Raw genomic sequence first — 19,343 nt, 5'->3', positions numbered from 1 at the left:
CAGGAATGTATCTATGAGAGCTGCTTATTGTTTGACCTCGAGTTGTCTGTGACTAAAAGAATTTCGTTTCATGTTCTTTGCTACAGAGGAGTAGCGCATGTGAACGTGATCGTTATTGTTTATGAAGCCTTGCTAGTGCTGAGCGTCATTTCCACTGCTGTTGAGTGATCTAGCGGATTAATGACAGAAGCTTCCAGCAAGGTTAACGGAACTTGAAAATTATCGTTCGCAGCACTATTAACCCATGGAGGAAACAAGAATCCAGGCCCGGAAGGAAAACGCGTTTCCATTGTTGTGCACTTGAGCTTTCAAGTGATATGTCAGTGAGGTGTTTTTAGCGGTCGTGGGGCTTGTGTTTTGTGTACAGGGTAGTGATTATTTTGAAAGCGCTGGAAGTGAATCTTATATGCAAAATAAAATCCAATAAAATAGACAGATATCTGAAATACGAGCGTCCCGTTGAAGAATCCGATTCTGGAAGTGAACAAACGCTAAGTGCAAGTATAAAAGCAAGCAGCGGCCTACTCGTAAATACAATGAAAGCTACTTAAGTTATGGTTTCACTTTGACTGGGAGTGAAGATTATCCTTTCCCAATGTGCTTAGTATTTGTGTATAAAATGGCAACTGAATCTCTGATTCCTAGTAAACTGAGCAATCATTTTAAAACAACCCATTCACATATGAAAGATAAAACTGTAAGCTATTTCAAGAAATTATCTGGACAGCAAACAAGGGCAGCAAATTCTTTTAAAAGTGTAACGTCTGTTTCTGATAAGTCTGTGATCGCTTCCTACCAAGTCTCTGAACTAATGGTAAAGGCTATGCTATAGATCAGTCACGTATTTTGCCTGCTTGCAAAAAAAGAAAAAAAAAAGTTGTCATGACGTTGCTAGGAAAAAAAGCAACTATGAAAATAATCAAGATTCCTTTGTCGAGTGATACAGTTCACAAGCGTATTACAAAAAAAAAAAAAAAAAAAAAAAAAAAACTACTGGTATTGAGAAAAACGTTTGCAGTAATAAACTCAAGCATTCAAACTTTGTTTTCCAAGTTGATGAATCAACAGACATAACCAACCAATCGCAGCTTTAAGCCTTTGTCCATTTCATTAATTAAGATCAAATAGTAAATGAGTTTCTTTTTTGCAAAGAATTAAATTTGTCTACTAAATGTGAGGACGTTTTGCACATTTTAAATGATTATCTTAATAAGTGGCAGTTAACATGGGTTGTGTGTAGGCATTTGTATAGATGGCGCCCCTTCACTTGTAGGCTGTGTTAAGAGCCTTATTTCTTTTGTAAAAAAAAAATTATGATATTGTCGTAACTCACTGCTTTACTCATAGAGAGGCCTCAGTAGCAAAAACATTGGGAAAACCATTGAGAGAAATCTTAGAGCATGTTGTTCAGATGGTAAATTGTATTAAAACAACACCTGTCAATTTCGTTTATTCGATATGGAGTCAGAACACAGAGGGTTGCTTTTACACACGGTAGTCAGGTGGTTGTCGAGAGGGGAAGTACTTACCCGTGAGCTCGAGCTGTGACAAGAACTTCGTGTGTTTTTCGAAGAAACGAAACATTTACATTTTGCAACCTCCTTCGGAGTACATTTTGGATTGCCAGATTGTAGTATTTGGTCGATATACTTCTGCAGTTCAATGTCTTGCAATCTAGCATGCAAGAGCAAGAAGAAAATATCCTCACATTAAAGCGTTTCACAGAAAACTACAAATACGGAGAAGAAAAGCTGTTCAAGGTAATTTGGAAATGTTCCCGTCGGTAAGGAGCACATGTATAAATGAAATACTTCGAATAGTACTAGATCATTTAATAAGTTTAGAAGAGGAACTGAGTTCATATTTCCATCACTCAACACTGAACAGTATGATTCGATTCGAAACCCATTCATGGAAACTTCAGGTGATTTAGGCTTAACATTAACAGAAGGTGAAGAACTGATTGTGGACTGATGATTAAGCATAAGGAATTGTCCCTTGAAGCCTTTTTGATTTCTTTAAAAGAAATGAACCATGGACCTTGCCGTTGGTGGGGATGGTTGCATGCCTCAGCGATACAGATAGCCATACTGTAGGTGCAACCGCAACGAAGGGGTATCTGTTGAGAGGCGACACAAACGTGTGGTTCCTGAAGAGGGGCAGCAGTCTTGTCAGTAGTTGCAGGGGCAACAGCCTGGATGATTGACTGATGTGGTCTTGTAACACTAACCAAAGCATCCTTGCTGTGCTGGTACTGCGAACAGCTTAAAGCAAGGGGAAACTACAGCCGTAATTTTTCACGAGTTCATGCAGCTTTACTGTATGGTTAAATAATAATGGCGTCCTCTTGGGGAAAATATTCCAGAGGTAAAATAATCCCCCATTCGGATCTCCGGGCGGGGACTACTGAGGAGGACGTCGTTATCAGGAGAAAGAAAACTGGCGTTTTACGGATTGGAGCGTGGAATGTCAGATCCCTTAGCCGGCAGGTAGGTTAGAAAATTTGAAATGGTAAATGGATAGATTCAAGTTAGATATAGTGGGAATTAGTGAGGTTTGGTGGTAGGAGGAACAAGACTTCTGGTCAGGTGAATACGGGGCTATAAATACAAAATCAAATAGGGGTAATGCTGGAGTAGGTTTAATAACGAATTAAAAAAATAGGAATGCGGGTAAGCTACTACAAACAGCATAGTGAACGCATTATTGTGGCCACGATAGATACCAAGCCCACGCCTTCCACAGTAGTACAAGTTTATATGCCAACTAGCTCTGCAGATGACGAAGAGATTGATGAAAGGTATGATGAGATAAAAGGAATTATTCAGATAGTGAAGGGAGTCGAAAATCTAATAGTCATGGGTGACTGGAATTCGATAGTAGGGAAAGAAAGAGAAGGAAACATAGTAGGTGAATATTGAATGGGGGTAAGGAATGAAAGAGGAAGCTGCCTGGTAGAATTTTACACAGAGCATAACTTAATCATAGCTAACACTTAGTTCAAGAATCATGAAAGAAGGTTGTATACATGGAAGAAGTCCAGAGATACTGGAAGGTTTCAAATAGATTATATAATGGTAAGACAGAGATTTAGGAAGCAGGTCTTAAATTGTAAGACATTTCCAGGGGCAGATGTGGACTCTGTCTACAATGTATTGGTTATGACCTGTAGATTAAAACTGAAGAAACTGCAAAAAAGGTTGGAATTTAAGGAGATGGGACCTGAATAAACTGACAGAACTAGAGGTTGTAGAGAGTTTCAGGGAGAGCATTAGGGAACGATTGACAAGAGTGGGTGAAAGAAATACAGAAGAAGAATGAGTAGCTTTGAGAGATGAAATAGTGAAGGCAGCAGAGGATCAAGTAGGTAAAAAGACAAGGGGTAGTAGAAATCCTTGGGTAACAGAAGATATATTGAATTTAATTGATGAAAGGAGAAAATACAAAAATGCGGTAAATGAAGCAGGCAAAAAGGAATACAAACGTCTCAAAAATGAGGCTGACATGAAGTGCAAAATGGCTAAGCAGGGATGGCTAGAGGACAAATGTAAGGATGTAGAGGCATATATTACTAGGTGTGAGATAGATACTGCCTACAGGAAAATTAAAGATACCTTTGGAGAAAATAGAATCACTTGCATGACTATCAAGAGCTCAGATGGAAAAGCTGTTCTGAGCAAAGAAGGGAAAGCAGAAGGTTGGAAGAAGTACATAGAGAGTCTACTCAAGGGTGATGTTCTTGAGGACAATATTATGGAACTGGAAGAGGATGTAGATGAAGATGAAATTGGAGATATGATACTGCGTGAAGACTTTGACAGAGCACTGGAAGACCTGAGTCGAAACAAGGCCCCAGGAGTAGACAACATTCCATTAAAACTACTGATAGCCTTGGGAGAGCCAGCCCTGACAAAAGTCTACCATCTGGTGAGCAAGATGTATGAGACCGGCGAAATACCCTCAGACTTCAAGAAGAATATAATAATTCCAATCCCAAAGAAAGCAGATGTTGACAGATGTGAAAATTACCGAACTGTCAGCTTAATAAGTCATGGTTGTAAAATACTAACACGAATTCTTTACATACAAATGGGAAAACTGGTAGAAGCCGACTTCGGGGAAGATCAGTTTGGATTTCGCAGAAATGTTGGAGCACGTGAGGCAATACTGGCCCTACGACTTATCTTAGAAAATAGATTAAGGAAAGGCAAACCTACGTTTCTAGCATTTGTAGACTTAGAGAAAGCTTTTGAAAATGTTGACTGGAATACTCTCTTTCAAATTCTGAAGGTGGAAGGGGTAATATACAGGGAGCGAAAGGCTATTTACAGGTTGTACAGAAACCAGATGGCAGTTGTAAGAGTCGAGGGACATGAAAGGGAAGCAGTGGTTGGGAAGGGAGTGAGACAGGGTTGTAGCCTATCCTCGATGTTATTCAATCTGTATTTTGAGCAAGCAGTGAAGGAAACAAAAGAAAAAGTCGGAGTAGGAATTAAAATCCATGGAGAAGAAATAAAAACTGCCAACTGGTATCTGTACAAACTGTAAATAGCCTTGCCTCCCTGTATATTACCCCTGCCACATTCAGAATTTGAAAGACAGTATTCCAGTCAACATTGTCAAAAGCGTTCTCTAAGTCTACAAATGCCGATGACATTGTCATTCTGTCGGATACAGCAAATGACCTGGAAGAGCAGCTGAACGGAATGGACAGTGGCTTGAAAGGAGGATATAAGATGAACATCAACAAAAGCAAAACGAGGATAATGGAATGTAGTCGAATTAAATCGGTTGATGCTGAGTGAATTGGATTAGAAAATGAGACACTTAAAATAGTAAAGGAGTTTTGCTATTTGGGGAGCAAAATAACTGATGATGGTCGAAGTAGAGAGGATATAAAATGTAGACTGGCAATGACAGGGAAAACGTTTGTGAAGAAGAGAAATTTGTTAACATTGAGTATAGATTTAAGTGTCAGGAGTCGTTTCTGAAAGTATTTATATGGAGTGTAGCCATGTATGAAAGTGAAACGTGGACGATAAATATTTTGGCAAGAAGAGAATAGAAGCTTTCGAAATTTGGTGTTACAGAAGAATGCTGAAAATTAGATGGATAGATCACGTAACTAATGAGGAGGTACTGAACATAATTGAGGAGAAGAGGGATTTGAGGTACAACTTGATTAGAAGAAAGGATAGTTTGTTAGGACATGTTCTAAGGCATCAAGGGATCACCAATTTAGTACTGGAGGGCAACGTGGAGGGCAAAAATCGTAGAGGTAAACCAAGAGATGAACACACTAAGAAGATTCAGAACGATACATTTCATCAATCTCTTCGTCATCTACAGAGCTAGATGCCGTATAAACTTGTACTACTGTGGTAGGCGTGGGCTTCGTATCTATCTTGGCCTCAATAATGGGTTTACTATGATGGTTGTAGTAGCTTACCCGCATTTCATTTTTTTTATTGATTATTAAACCTATTCCTGCGTTACCTCTATTTGATTTTGTATTTATAACTCGGTATTTGCCTGACCAGAATAATTATTCCTCCTGACACCGAACCTTACTAATTTCTGCTATATCTAACTTTAACCTATCCATTTACCTTTTTAAATTTTCTAACCTACCTGCCGGCTAAGGGATCTGACATTCCACGCTCCGATCCGTAGAACGCCAGTTTTCTTTCTTCTGATAACAACGTCCTACGGAGTAGTCCCCGCCCGGAGATCCGAATGGGGGACTATTTGACCTCCGGAATACTTTCCCCAAGAGGACGCCATCATCATTTAACCATACAGTAAAGCTGCATGGCCTCGGGAAAAATTATGGTTGTAGTTTCCCCTGGCTTTCAGCCGTTCGCAGTACCAGTACAGCAAGACTGTTTTGCTTAGTGTTACAATTCCAGACCAGTCAATCATTCAGACTGTTGCCCCTGCAGCTACTGTTCTGGCCTCTCAACAGATGCCCCTCCGTTGCGGTTGTGCCTACAGTACGGCTACCTGTATCGCTGAGGCATGCAACCCTCCCCACCAACGGCAAGGTCCATGGTTCATTTCTTTTAAAGAAATCAAAAGGGCTTCAAGAGGTAATTCCTTATGCTTAATCATCAGTCCACAACTAGTTCTTCACCTTCTGTTAATGTAAGCCAAAATCACCTGAAGTTTTCATGAATGGATTTCGAATCGAATCGTAGTGTTCAGTGTTGAGTGATGGAAATATGAACTCAGTTCCTCTTCTAAACTTATTAAATGATCTAGTATTATTCGAAGTATTTCATTTATACATGTGCTCCTTACCGATGGGAACATTTCCAAGTTACCTTGAACAGCTTTTCTTCTCCGTATTTGTAGTTTTCTGTGAAACGCTTTAATTTTGTCGGTGTATGTGATGATATTTTCTTCTTGCTCTTGCATGCTAGATTGCAAAATATTGAACTGCAGAAGTATATCGACCAAATACTACAATCTGGCAATCCAAAATGTACTCCGAAGGAGGTTGCAAAATGTAAATGTTTCGTTTCTTCGAAAAACACACGAAGTTCTTGTCATAGCTCGAGCTCACGGGTAAGTACTTCCCCTCTCGACAACCATCTGACTACTGTATATAAAAGCAACCCTCTGAGTTCTGACTCCATATCGAATAAACGAAATCGATAGGTGTTGTTTTAATACAATTTACCATCTGAACAACATGCTCTAAGATTTCTCTCAATTATTTCCCCAATGTTTTCGCTACTGAGCCTCTCTATGAGTAAAGCAGTGAGTTACGACAATATCATAATTTTTTTTTACAAAAGAAATAAGGTTCTTAACACAGCCTACCATTGAAGGGGCGCCATCTATACAAATGCCTACAAACAACCCATGTTAACTGCCACATATTAAGATAATCATTTAAAATATGAAAACGTCCTCACATTTAGTAGACACATTTAATTCTTTGCAAAAAAGAAACTTATTTACTATTTGATCTTAATTAATGAAATGGACAAAGGCTTAAAGTTGCGATTGGTTGGTTATGTCTGTTGATTCATCAACTTGGAAAACAAAGTTTGAATGCTTGAGTTTATTACTGCAAACGTTTTTCTCAATATCAGTAGTTTTTTGTTTTTTTTGTAATACGCTTGTGAACTGTATCACTCGACAAAGGAATCTTGATTATTTTCATAGTTGCTTTTTTTCCTAGCATCGTCATGACAACTTTTTTTTTCTTTTTTTGCAAGCAGGCAAAATACGTGACTGATGTATAGTAGAGCCTTTGCCATTAGTTCAGAGACTTGGTAGGAAGCGATCACAGACTTATCAGAAACAGACGTTACACTTTTAAAAGAATTTGCTGCCCTTGTTTTCTGTCCAGATAATTTCTTGAAATAGCTTACAGTTTTATCTTTCATATGTGAATGGGTTGTTTTAAAATGATTGCTCAGTTTACTAGGAATCAGAGATTCAGTTGCCATTTTATACACAAATACTAAGCACACTGGGAAAGGATAATCTTCACTCCCAGTCAAAGTGAAACCAAGGCTTCATAAACAATAACGATCATGTTCACATGCGCTACTCCTCTGTAGCAAAGAACATGAAACGAAATTCTTTTAGTCACGGACAACTCGAGGTCAAACAATAAGCAGCTCTCATGAGGTCAAACAATAAGCAGCTCTCATAGATACATTCCTGTACTCTCTTTACAATAATATTTTGTTGACAACAGAAAGTTATGCATTTTCAATAAAATCCAAACATCAAAAAAAGTTTTACATCACCCCGGTTGCCAGAACTCCTGGAGATAGACGTTGACTATGGATATTGTATCACAGACACAGTCCATTTGACTGTTCAGATATATCACAAAACCTGCCTAAAGATGTAAACATAGCGCCCATAAGATGGAGGGGCTCCGACAGCCGATCAGTTCCAGTCATTCCACTAGGGAGGAGCTACACGGCTCGTGTTGTCTGCATTTCAACCATGCCTAGACGGTCAATACCGCGGTTCCATCGCGTACGCAGTCTTACTTTGTGCCAGGAAGGCCTCTCAACAAGGAAAGTGTCCAGGCGTCTCGAAATGAACGAAAGCGATGGTTTTCGTACAGGGAGGAGATACAGAGAGACAGGAAATGTAGATGACTTGCCTCGCTCAGGCCGCTCAAGGGCTACTACTGCAGTGGATGACCGCCACAGCAACGCTGAATAATGCTTTTCGTGTAGCCACAGGACGTCATGTTACGACTCAAACTGTGCTCAGTAGGCTGCATGATGAGCAACTTCACTCCCGACGTCTGTGGCAAGGGCCATCTTTGCAACCACGACACCAAGCAGCGCGATACAGATGGGCCCAGCAAAATGTCGAATGGTCCGCTCAGGATTTGCATCACGTTCTCTTCACCGATGAGTGTCGCGTATGCCTTCAGCCAGACAATCGTCAGAGACGTGTTTGGGGGCAATCCGGTCAGGCTGAACGCCTTAGACACACTGTCCAGCGAGTGCAGGAAGGTGAAGGTTCGCTGCTCTACTTGGGGTGGCATTATGTGGGACCGAACTACGCCGCCGGTGGTCATGGAAGGCGTCGTAACGGCTGGTACCATACGTGAATGTCATTCTCCGACCGATACTGCAACCACATCGGCAGAATATTGTCGAGGCAGTCGTCTTCATGGACGAAAATTCGCACCTCCATCGTGCACATCTTGAGAGTGACTTCCTTCAGGATAACGACATCGCTCGACTAGAGTGGCCAGACATGAACCCTATCGAACATGCCTGGGATAGATTGAAAAGGGCTGTTTATGGACGACGTGACCCACCAACAACTCTGAGGGATCCACGCCGAAGCGCCGTTGAGGAGTGGGACAATCTGGACCAACAGTGCCTTGATGAACTTGTGGATAGTATGCCACGACAAATACAGGCATGCAGCAATGCAAGAGGACATGCTACTGATTATTAGAGGTACCGGTGGTTACAGCAATCTGCACCACCACCTCTGAAGGTCTCTCTGTATGGTGGTTCAACATTCAATATGTGTTTTTCATGAGCAATGAAAAGGGCGGAAATGATGTTTATGTTGAACTCTATTCCAATTTCCTGTACAAGTTCCGGAACTCAACAGAGGTGATGCAAAACTTTCCTGATCTGTGTAATATTGAAAAGTGACTGGTTGCACATGTATTTATAATTTTTTGATACACTGTCGCGATACCTAAGTAGGTCGTAATGGCCAACAATAATAATATGCAATTCACTTCCTATGCGCTGTCGCAGCGTCACTTTGAGTCAGATGGAATAGATTCGCAATCATTGGGAACGATTCGAAATCTTCCGAATTCTATGGACAAGTTTTGATCACATGCATAGCGCACAAGGCTGAATTTCAGCAAGGCTACCATCATAAAAGAAAAACGTCTACAGGTAAATAAAATGCGAAACAAAAGCACGACGCGATCAGATAATATCCGTAAGAGCTCCCGTCGGAAAAATCCGTCAGTCGTCATATATTTTTTCACCGTTTTCTCTTGATTCTGAACGTTTGGATCTGACCAGATACCCATTAAAGCTTGAAAACACTGTGGATTAGCTCAATGTTTACTTACAAACTTTAAGAGCGACACAAGTGTCGCACCGTATGGTTACGGAAAGAAGGCTCCGAACGAGGTGCGCTAAAATAACTTGCACGGCGCCTACTGGGCGAAGGGTGGTGAGAGGGGGGATCGTTAGGAAAATTTCACGACTGGGGCTGGTCATCCACGGATGCCTGTGCGCCTTGTACCGACCAGCGACTAAGATAGTTATATTTTACACACAGAAGTAAAAATTGTTCGCTAAAAACGCATTATTTCTATCAAAATTGTGAATTAAAGTAAGGGTGTTGTAATTCAGTTCTAGTGCAGGGGTTTGAAGAAAATGACATTTTAGGCATTTGTTAATTATGAATAACCATGAAGCATTATGTTGTAAGAAACTTGCGGTCCATGTTTGGAGTCTTGGTCTGCGCGCACGGAGGATTTCCGGCAGTCGTTCTTCCCGCGAACCATACGCGACTGGAACTGGATAGGGAGGTAATGACAGTGGCACGTAAAGTGCCCTCCGCCACACACCGTTGGGTGGCTTGCGGAGCGTAAATGTGGATGTAGATGTAGAAGTTCATTACAACATATGAAATAAGTTACCCTGTTTGCCATACTAAACTTTACGATGGATAAAGTGTTAGGTTTATAAAAACAGTTACATTCATTATTAAATGAATTAATCACTCCCACCACTGCGTATTATTTTGTTTTGTAGCAATAGGACAATTATGTGAACATTCTGTTTCTGCGGACCGCAGAATTCTGCCACCCGAATAATTTTTTTTCTCGCCCCACTGCAAATTATACTTTCCCTACAATTCCTTACACTTCTCAACAGTGTAAGGGATGACCTCGATGGGCCAGCTATGGCTTTATCATCACTCATAATTTTGAAATATCTTTGCCCAGATCCCATACAGCCGCTACTGTTAGATAGCTAATATTAGCAGGAGTGGAAGAGAGAGGACAGTCGGCATGAAACGTTCGAATACCGTCGACTCTACAAGGAGTAAGCTACTTTAATTCCTTAACCGAACTGAAATATTCGACAAAACTTAAGGACTGTCGTGAAATGGATAAAATTGAGTAGTTACAGTATAAGTTCTTTTATATTTGGTCATATGTTTTCCTAAAATATTATAGGGCGCCCCCGTAAATGTTCTACGGCGCACCAGTGCGCCCTGGCGCACATTTTGAGAACCACTACTCTAACCTTCCCCCTCCTCCTACCGAATGTAGCAGAGGGAACCAATTTAGGAATCTTATAATACTTTTAAGAACCCAATCGTGACCACAAATTCCCGACTTATCAATTTATTGTTCCCGATAGTTGTATTGCGTGTACACATGCATTTGGTATGGGCAGGAATGGCCTATGTGGGTGTTTCTCTCTCCCCGACCGGTGCAGATGGATGCTGCCCTGTAGACGGCGAATGGCACCCGCCTCGCGATCGGTAGTTTGAGTGATCTAAAAAATGGCTCTGAGCACTATGGGACTCAACTGCTGAGGTCATTAGTCCCCTAGAACTTAGAACTAGTTACACCTAACTAACCTAAGGACATCACAAACATCCATGCCCGAGGCAGGATTCGAACCTGCGACCGTAGCGCTCTTGCGGTTCCAGACTGCAGCGCCTTTAACCGCACGGCCACTTTGGCCGGCTTGAGTGATCTGTAGGATTTCTTTTCACCTGGTATGTTTAGTGGAAAGTTTTGGTGGAGGAGGGTATTTGTGCTCTGAGACGTTGGTGCTTATAAAGCCTCAGATATATTTAGTGCAACGATCTATTAGTGGTGGAAATTTCATTACTTGATTTGCATAATATTTGTGTGTGATACTCAAACATTGAAAATAAGTTTTACTACGAAGAGGAATCATTGCAAGGCGGAAGTGAGTGATTTAATTGATCTATTTGAGTCCTATAAATTCTTAAACAATTAATATTAGAGGCTAGTACAAATGGCTTATTTCACTCTATTTTTTGATACGAAACAGCATCAGCTCTCACTTTGCCTCCAGCATTAGCAAATAGGAACACTGTGTTATGAGGAAAGATGATAACCTCTGTCTGCTTGTTTCGGGATTTTGGTTCACACACACAAGCATGGAATGGGCTCTTGAGAAAGGCGGAGACAGGAAGCGAGACTGGAATTCCCTGACCAACAGAATGCCACAACTTGATTCTTTGTTTGGGGGCTGCGAGATCAAAGGAGGTCGATATGCTGTCTGTGGTCAGTGGTATTTAGTAATGTGAGCTGTAATTTGGACATTGGGAGGTTTTGACTTTCGCGGTGTTGCCCTGACGATAGACACATGCATGGGAGGCCCCAAACGGTGGTTACTACACTGCATTTCTTTCTATTCATGATATGTGACCAATTTCGCAGCGTGTAACTGTCAGTGCAATATGACTACTGTATTTTTGTCGATCTGTACAAAATAGTTTGCTGCTGAGGTTCTAGTAATTTGTCCATCTGCAGAAAGTGGCGATGGGATTCTATATATGTCATGAACTTTTAGATATATAATTTTTCAGATTTTCCTGTCTGTGCTTAGACACCAGTGTGCTTCGAGAAATGAGGGAAATAAAAGATAAGAGTCTAACATCCCTGACTCCAGCAGCAAATATAAAGTAAGCCTGTTCAGCATTTCCATGCACAATCAGAACGGAAGAGTGCTGCATTTGTTTAAATATTCCATACTGCAATCGATATCCACACATATTCTTTAAATAAATCTATATTCCATAAACCGCCTTGTGTTGCATAAATTGTTTAAATAAACATCATTCTACACATTGTCTATATTGTTTAAATAATATTCCATACACTGCAATCGATTTCGCAGCAAATTTCGTAAAAAAATAAATAAACTGTGTTTCATACACTGTCTTGTATGCTATAAATTGTTTAAGTAAACAATATTCCACGCATTATCTAAATTGATTTACAACACTGCAAACGATTTTCGACCAAATGGCCGATCAACGAAGTCTTTTTGCCGCCATTTTGCATGTGGGGGAGGGAAGGGGCAAGGCTGTGGGTTTCCCAGAGGGGGATCAGTTAATTATTTGATCGATTTCAATAATTAGTCAATGAAACTGATATCAAAAGTGTGCTTGTGTTGGCAAGTTGTGTTCCCTGAGGGGTGAGGTGGGAGGAGGAGAGGATGGGGGAGGAGGAGAGGGAGTCAGAGGGGTGGGTGTTTCTTGGAAAACAAGTTAACCAAACAATGGGGTAAGGACCTGTCAACAAAATGATGGATTATCCCCAGGAGGTCATAATCCTCGCAGCAGAACAACAGGTAAAGGACCTGTCAATCGAAAGAGAACGAAAAGTGTGCTCGTGAAGTAGGCAGCCCTCAATGTGTGCTTATACTCTTTTCGCCCCTCTACTTCTAAGGTCCCGTCGTAGTGAGAATGGGTTTTAATTTGAATGCTCCTCTTAAGTTTACAAGCTATAAATTCTGTCTCATCTCTTATAATTCGTTTCCTAGTTTTGAAGCACTGTGTTATTAATGTTCACCTCGAACGATTGACATATCTGTCAGTGTTCCCTAACGGTGTCTGCTGGTACCAGTTATACGCATTCACGCGACTGTGCTGTCCAATTGTCACAGGGCCCGACAGAGCGTTACGATAAATGGTATGCAAAACAATCTTATCGTCCATAATTAAGGTTGTTCAGATAGTTATGCGTGTATTAGTACTTGCCTAGCAACAACTCTTGCCACATGGCATCTGAATTCGTATCGGTATGCCTAAACTTCACTGAAGCGAAGCAAAAATAGTTTTTTACATTACAATATTATATATTTTTTTGCGCTCACATACATTTATGATGATCGAAATTTAATACTATGAAACTTGTATCCATGCTGAAAAACATTCTCAGTAATGAATACATGTACGTGCCGTTTTCCAGAAATTCGACAAAGCCAAAGAAATTTTCGGAGCCATGGAAATGTAACTCGGTTACTGATCAAGTATGCTACGGCCATTTGCAGTATGACAAGTTGAAGACACGGGTGCAGGTGCGTCTGAATGTGAACGACAACGAAACAGAACAACTGTGTGATATACATGACATATTTTTCTCGTTGTGTATTAATAATCTGTTTCTATCTCCGTCTGGTTTTAATTATTTGAAAACTTTCAGATATTTGTTCACTCTCCGTATGAGATAGCAGCTACAGGAACGTGGTTCCACTATCTGGAAGGAAAAAGAGTCGTGAGCGCCGCGTTCAAAAACTTCCAGCTGGTATCGACACCTGAAGTCCTGGCATTATCTGTTCGACAGAGGGGCTGTTACTTGTATGATCAAAAGCGAAATTTGCCGTACAGCGTCAATCTTTGCAAAATGACCTGTAGAGCGAATTTCGCAATGCGCTTATGTCGATGTGTGCCTTACTTCTACTCTACACTTGGTGAGTATAAATCCTTTTTTTCTGAGTTAAAGTTATAGCAAAGTCTGGATGTTGCCTGTTTGCATCTTTCTTGAAATACTATAATACAGTCACATTTATTTCAGACAAAAATTCTGACTGAACACTCGTATTTCTTGTGGCGAGACTACAAGTACAGTCATTACAAGCCAAAATCTTGTCTGTTGTTGAACACGTCGATACAGTCGATACGCCGGCTGCTGCAGGTGCTAAATGCAAGTCGTGCACTTGAAAGGCTGCTATAAAATTGCCCGCCCCTCAGAATTTTGCTATCTGCAGTATTTTGAAACATTTTACGATGCAGGAGTTTCTAGAGGAAGTAAAGATTGTATGTAGAAATGGTGCTGTTTTTTTTTCGCAAAACTTGTTATCGACATCCTGTTGCATGTCCCTGGACTTGATCGAAGTGGCAGTCCGTGGAGAATGTCTTTCAAACATGCATTAGTAGATAGCGCGTACTGTTTCTACCAACCTGCGTTTCCTCCTGGTGTATCACGATTTAAAAGATAAGACAATGGTTTTTTGTTGACTGCATTTCCACTTCTTAAAAACCTAGTGATGCATTTTTGAACTGATATTATTACAAACAAAATGTACACAGATGAGCAAAAACGTTATGACCATCTGCTTAATAGCTTGTCGTTGGAACGAAATACGTCACTGTTTCCGCGTATCAGGGCTCCAATGGTTCAAATGGCTCTGAGCACTATGGGACTCAACATCTTAGGTCATAAGTCCCCTAGAACTTAGAACTACTTAAACCTAACTAACCTAAGGACATCACACACACCCATGCCCGAGGCAGGATTCGAACCTGCGACCGTAGCAGTCCCGCGGTTCCGAACTGCAGCGCCAGAACCGCACGGCCACCGCGGCCGGCGCGCGTATCAGGGATCCGAAAGTTTGTTGGTAGGTTTGTGGAGGTATGTGGCATTAGAAATTTACGTACAGGTCATGTACTTCGCATAAATAACGAGTCGCTGATTTCCGTACGATGTCTCCCGATATCGACCCAGATGGGTTCGATAGGATTGACATCAGGCGAATTTGGCCACCGAGACATCTACGTGAGTTTAGTGTAATGCTCCTCACACCACTGTAACACGGTTCTGGATCGGGGACGCAGACAACTACACTGCTGAAAGACAACATCGCCGTCGGGGAAGACATCTTGCATGAAGGGATGCAGGTGGTTCGCACGTGTCAGAATGTTTTGGATTACTACCGGAAGCCCGACGGAAACGCAGGAGAATGTCCCCCATAACATAATACTGCTGCCACCAACATGCGTCGGAGCCGCGCTGCACGTTCCGTGCCCCCGTTCACTTCGATGATGGCGTTTGTGGTGACGACCATCAAATTAGTGTAGCAAAAATGTGATTCACCCGATGAGGCGACACGTTTTCATTGATCGACGGTCGAGTCCCTATAGTCTCGTGCCCACTGCAGTCGTAATTGACGATGTCGTTGGGCCAACATGTGAACACGTAGGGATGGTCTGCTGCGAAGCTCCATGTTCAGCAATGTACGGTGAACGATGTACTCCGAAACACTTGTGCGTGCACCAGCATTGTGCTCTTTAGGCAGAGATGCCACAGAACACCTTCTATCCTACTTTACAGAGCAAACAAGCCTCCGAGCCCCATGTTCTGTGAAGAGTCGTGGACGTCCAACTATTTGGGGTCTAGTGGTAGTTTCACCGCCCTTCTACATCTCTCCCTTGATGCTCACGACTGTAGCACGTGATTATTCGACCAGCTTCGCCGTTTTCGAGATACTCGTTCACAGGCTCAGCGTAATAATAATCTGCTCTTTGTCAAAGTCGCTTATCTCTATGGATTTCCCCATTTGCAGCCCACATCTTCGCTGCGGTGATCCCCCGTCTGTGTCTGCTCCGCTTTCATACTATTGTTACCGCGTCACGTGCCCGTAGCACCACCAGTGGCATTCACCATCACGGTGCGCAGTGGTCATAACATTCTGGCTTATCAGTGTAGTGCCTCAGTATTAATGGCATTGGGAACAAAAATGTTTCTCTAACTCTTTTGTCGATAACTAATTTTTAGAAACAATTGCTGTTGACAAAATACAGGCGGAGTCTTGCAAAGAAGAAGAAATGCTATTATTAATGGTATTTATTTACAAAAATAGCGCCGCTACCTGTTTCATGGCGACAGGTTCATCATCAGATGGCTGTTCACGTTTATATTATATCTGTTGTTGTTTACATTAGTCGTTGGAGAGAAAACAACCGACAACTAATGTAAATAATGACAAATGTAATATAAACGTGAACAGCCGTATGAAGACCCTATCGGACTGAAACCGATGACAGCGCTATTTGCGTAAATAAATAGCTTTATTACTAGGGGCTGATTGCGGTTTTGTTCTTTTCAAGAATCAGCTTGTAAAAACTTTCTTACTGACACTTAAAACCAGTCAGTTTCCTAATACGGCACATTGAATTTCTTAATGAAGTGCCGTGCGGTTAAAGGCGCTGCAGTCTGGAACCGCAAGACCGCTACGGTCGCAGGTTCGAATCCTGCCTCGGGCATGGATGTTTGTGATGTCCTTAGGTTAGTTAGGTTTAACTAGTTCTAAGTTCTAGGGGACTAATGACCTCAGCAGTTGAGTCCCATAGTGCTCAGAGCCATCTGATCCATCCATCTTAATGAAGTATTTATTTACAATTTCTCTCATGAGTTGTATACTCTGCAACTACCTCTAGTATCATGGAAGTTATTCTCTGGTCTCCTCTAGTTCCATGGAATTTATTCCATGATACCTTAAAACATTTCTATCATCCAGTCTCTTCTTCTTGTCAGTTCTTTCCATATGTTCCTTTCTTCGCTGATTCTGTGAAGAATATCCTCATTCCTTATCAGTCCACCTAATTCTCAACATCATTCTATAGCACTTCGTCTCAAACGCTTCGATCCTCTTCCTGTACGGTTTATGCACAGTCCATGAAACGCTACCGTACTGCGCTCCAAATGTACATTCAGACAAATACTAATAGACTTCCCTCGTCCAGGAATCCCCTCTTTGTCTGTACTAAACCGCTTTATATATCCTCCCAGCTTCGTGCCTCAAATGTTATTTTGCTTCCAAGATAGCAGAATTCCTTAACTTCGTCTATTTCATGTCCCCAACTTTGATGTTGATTCTCAGTCAACTCAATACGTCCTATAATTCTTTTTCACTTTCTACGACGACAGAAATGTCATCAGTGAATCTTATCATTGATATCTTCCCACCCTGATTTTCAGTACCACTCCTGAAACTTTCTTTTATTTCCATCATTTCTTCTTCCATGCATACCGATTGAATACCAGAGGGAAATACAACATCGCTGTCTCACACTTTTTTTAAAATGAGAGCACTCCGTTCTTGGTTTTCTCTCTTCATTGCTGTCTCTTGATGGTTGTACAGATAGTATATTATCCATCTTTCCGTATCGCTTACTCCTATTTTTCTCAGAATTTCGAACATGTTGCACTATTTTACATTGTCTAATGCTTTTTACGGACCGAGCAAGGTGTCACAGTGGATGCACACTGGACACTCACACGGGACGAAGGGCGTTCAGATTCCCATCCAGCCATCCCGATTTAGGATTTCCATGATTTCCCTAAATCGCTCAAGGCAGATTCCGGGTTGCTTCCTTTGAAAGAGAATTACCGATTTCCTTCACCATCTTTCTCTAACGGCTTGATTATCGACGGGATGTTAAATTCAAATCCTCCTCTTTCCAATTCCATTTCCATGAGCGTGTCTTCATTTTTCTTATGCCCGCTCTCCTTATCAATCGCAGTACCAGAACTGCCTGTGTGATGCACTAACCTTTTACAAAGCCAGACTGTTCATCATCTAACATACGATGAAGTCTTCGTAGGTTACATTATTCACATCTAATTCCCTCTCGTAAATAATGTCGCTGATACATTGACAACTTAAATTATCAAGTATGTCTATATTCTATTTTATACAACTGTATTTAGTTGCAGATGTAAGAAGGAACGAACATATTTATGCATTTACGATAGTTATTATGTACGGGAGAAACATTTGAACAAATTAATCAGTCAACTGTCTAGATTGCGAATGAGAATTTTTGCACCTGGCATGTTGAATAAAAACCGCTGCAGCAAAAGTTTGGCTGTGGATGCCCTTCCAATAAACTGTTACGTTTTTCACCTGGATTTTTATGTAGTACAAATATTTACATCTCCTCAAATTAATTATTGTATGTGATGTCTGAAAGTGATGGAGTATCTTAAGCTCTCCTATGTTTGCGATTGGACGTCCAGTGCTTTTAGGTGTGTCGCTAATGTTAATTTTGTTATTTGGTTATGAGTGTAACACTTGATGTATTTAGTCTGTTTGGTAGGAAATTTCCAGCCAGTCTGTCCTATGTAGTAGATTGATACTGTAAATTCTTGAATCCGGAATTTGAATTTTTTGTCGTTAAAAGTATGAAATAATTTCTGATGTATTTTGTGGTGAAAGCTGCTTTCACTTTATGTGATCTAATTATGTTTGCTATTTTTCGGAAAATGTTACCAGTAAATGGTATAGTGTCACATATGTGACTACATCATAACTTTTTCAATAGAGCCAGTATTTTTTTTGCTATTTGTTTCTACATATTCTCTGTAATTGTATAACATTACTGTTACATATTGGTATCTGATATCTGTTCATTTTTTGCCCGATATTTTGCAGTCACATTTGTCAGCGCTGGGAAGGTGCGTTAGGTGGGGAAGGTTCGCACCCTCCTAGCAGTGCAGGTGGGCCCTGGAAGGTTCCTGGCCTCCTTTTTTCGGGAGGAGGCAGCCTGTATATCTCTTTAAGTCAAGGACGCCTCTCTGGGGTGTTGGGAGCCATGCCGTGGTCCGCTCTGCTGCTACTGTGTAAACACAGCTGGCACCAATCTGTGTGCTGCTAACTGAACTCCGCACCCACATTTTACCATCACGAGGTTTGCACTGAGCTGAAACAGTATTACTTTCATTGGTTGGGCCATATCGACTATGACCAACGGCCTTGCTGCAGTAGTAACACCGGTTCCCATCAGATCACTGAAGTTAAGCACTGTTGGGCTCGGCTAGCACTTGGATGGGTGACCATCCTGTCTGCAGAGCTCTGTTGGTAAGTGGAGTGCACTCAGCCCTTGTGAGGCAAACTGAGAAGCTACTTGACTGAGAAGTAGCGGCTCCGGTTTACGAAAACTGACAATGGCCGGCAGAGTGGTGTGCTAACCACATGCCTCTTTGTATGTGCATCCAGTGATGCTCCTGGCCTGAGAGGATGACACGGCGGCCGGTCGGT

The 19,343-nt window shown here is 41.4% G+C and overlaps 1 protein-coding gene across 1 annotated transcript in view; it reads left to right on the top strand.

Moving 5' to 3' along the window:
• LOC126474572 (sodium channel protein Nach-like) overlaps positions 1-19,343 on the top strand; it is a 105,393-nt gene that overhangs the window by 26,859 nt on the left and 59,191 nt on the right. The window contains exons 5-6 of the mRNA XM_050102049.1: positions 13,493-13,601; positions 13,727-13,994. Of these exons, the coding sequence (XP_049958006.1) occupies positions 13,493-13,601; positions 13,727-13,994 (377 nt within the window). The remainder of the gene's footprint in view (positions 1-13,492; positions 13,602-13,726; positions 13,995-19,343) is intronic.

The sequence above is a fragment of the Schistocerca serialis genome, chromosome 4, assembly GCF_023864345.2.
Source record: "Schistocerca serialis cubense isolate TAMUIC-IGC-003099 chromosome 4, iqSchSeri2.2, whole genome shotgun sequence".
NCBI lineage: Eukaryota > Metazoa > Arthropoda > Insecta > Orthoptera > Acrididae > Schistocerca > Schistocerca serialis.
The sequence above is the reverse complement of the archived record's forward strand: the minus strand, read 5'-3'. Positions and strand labels throughout refer to the sequence as shown.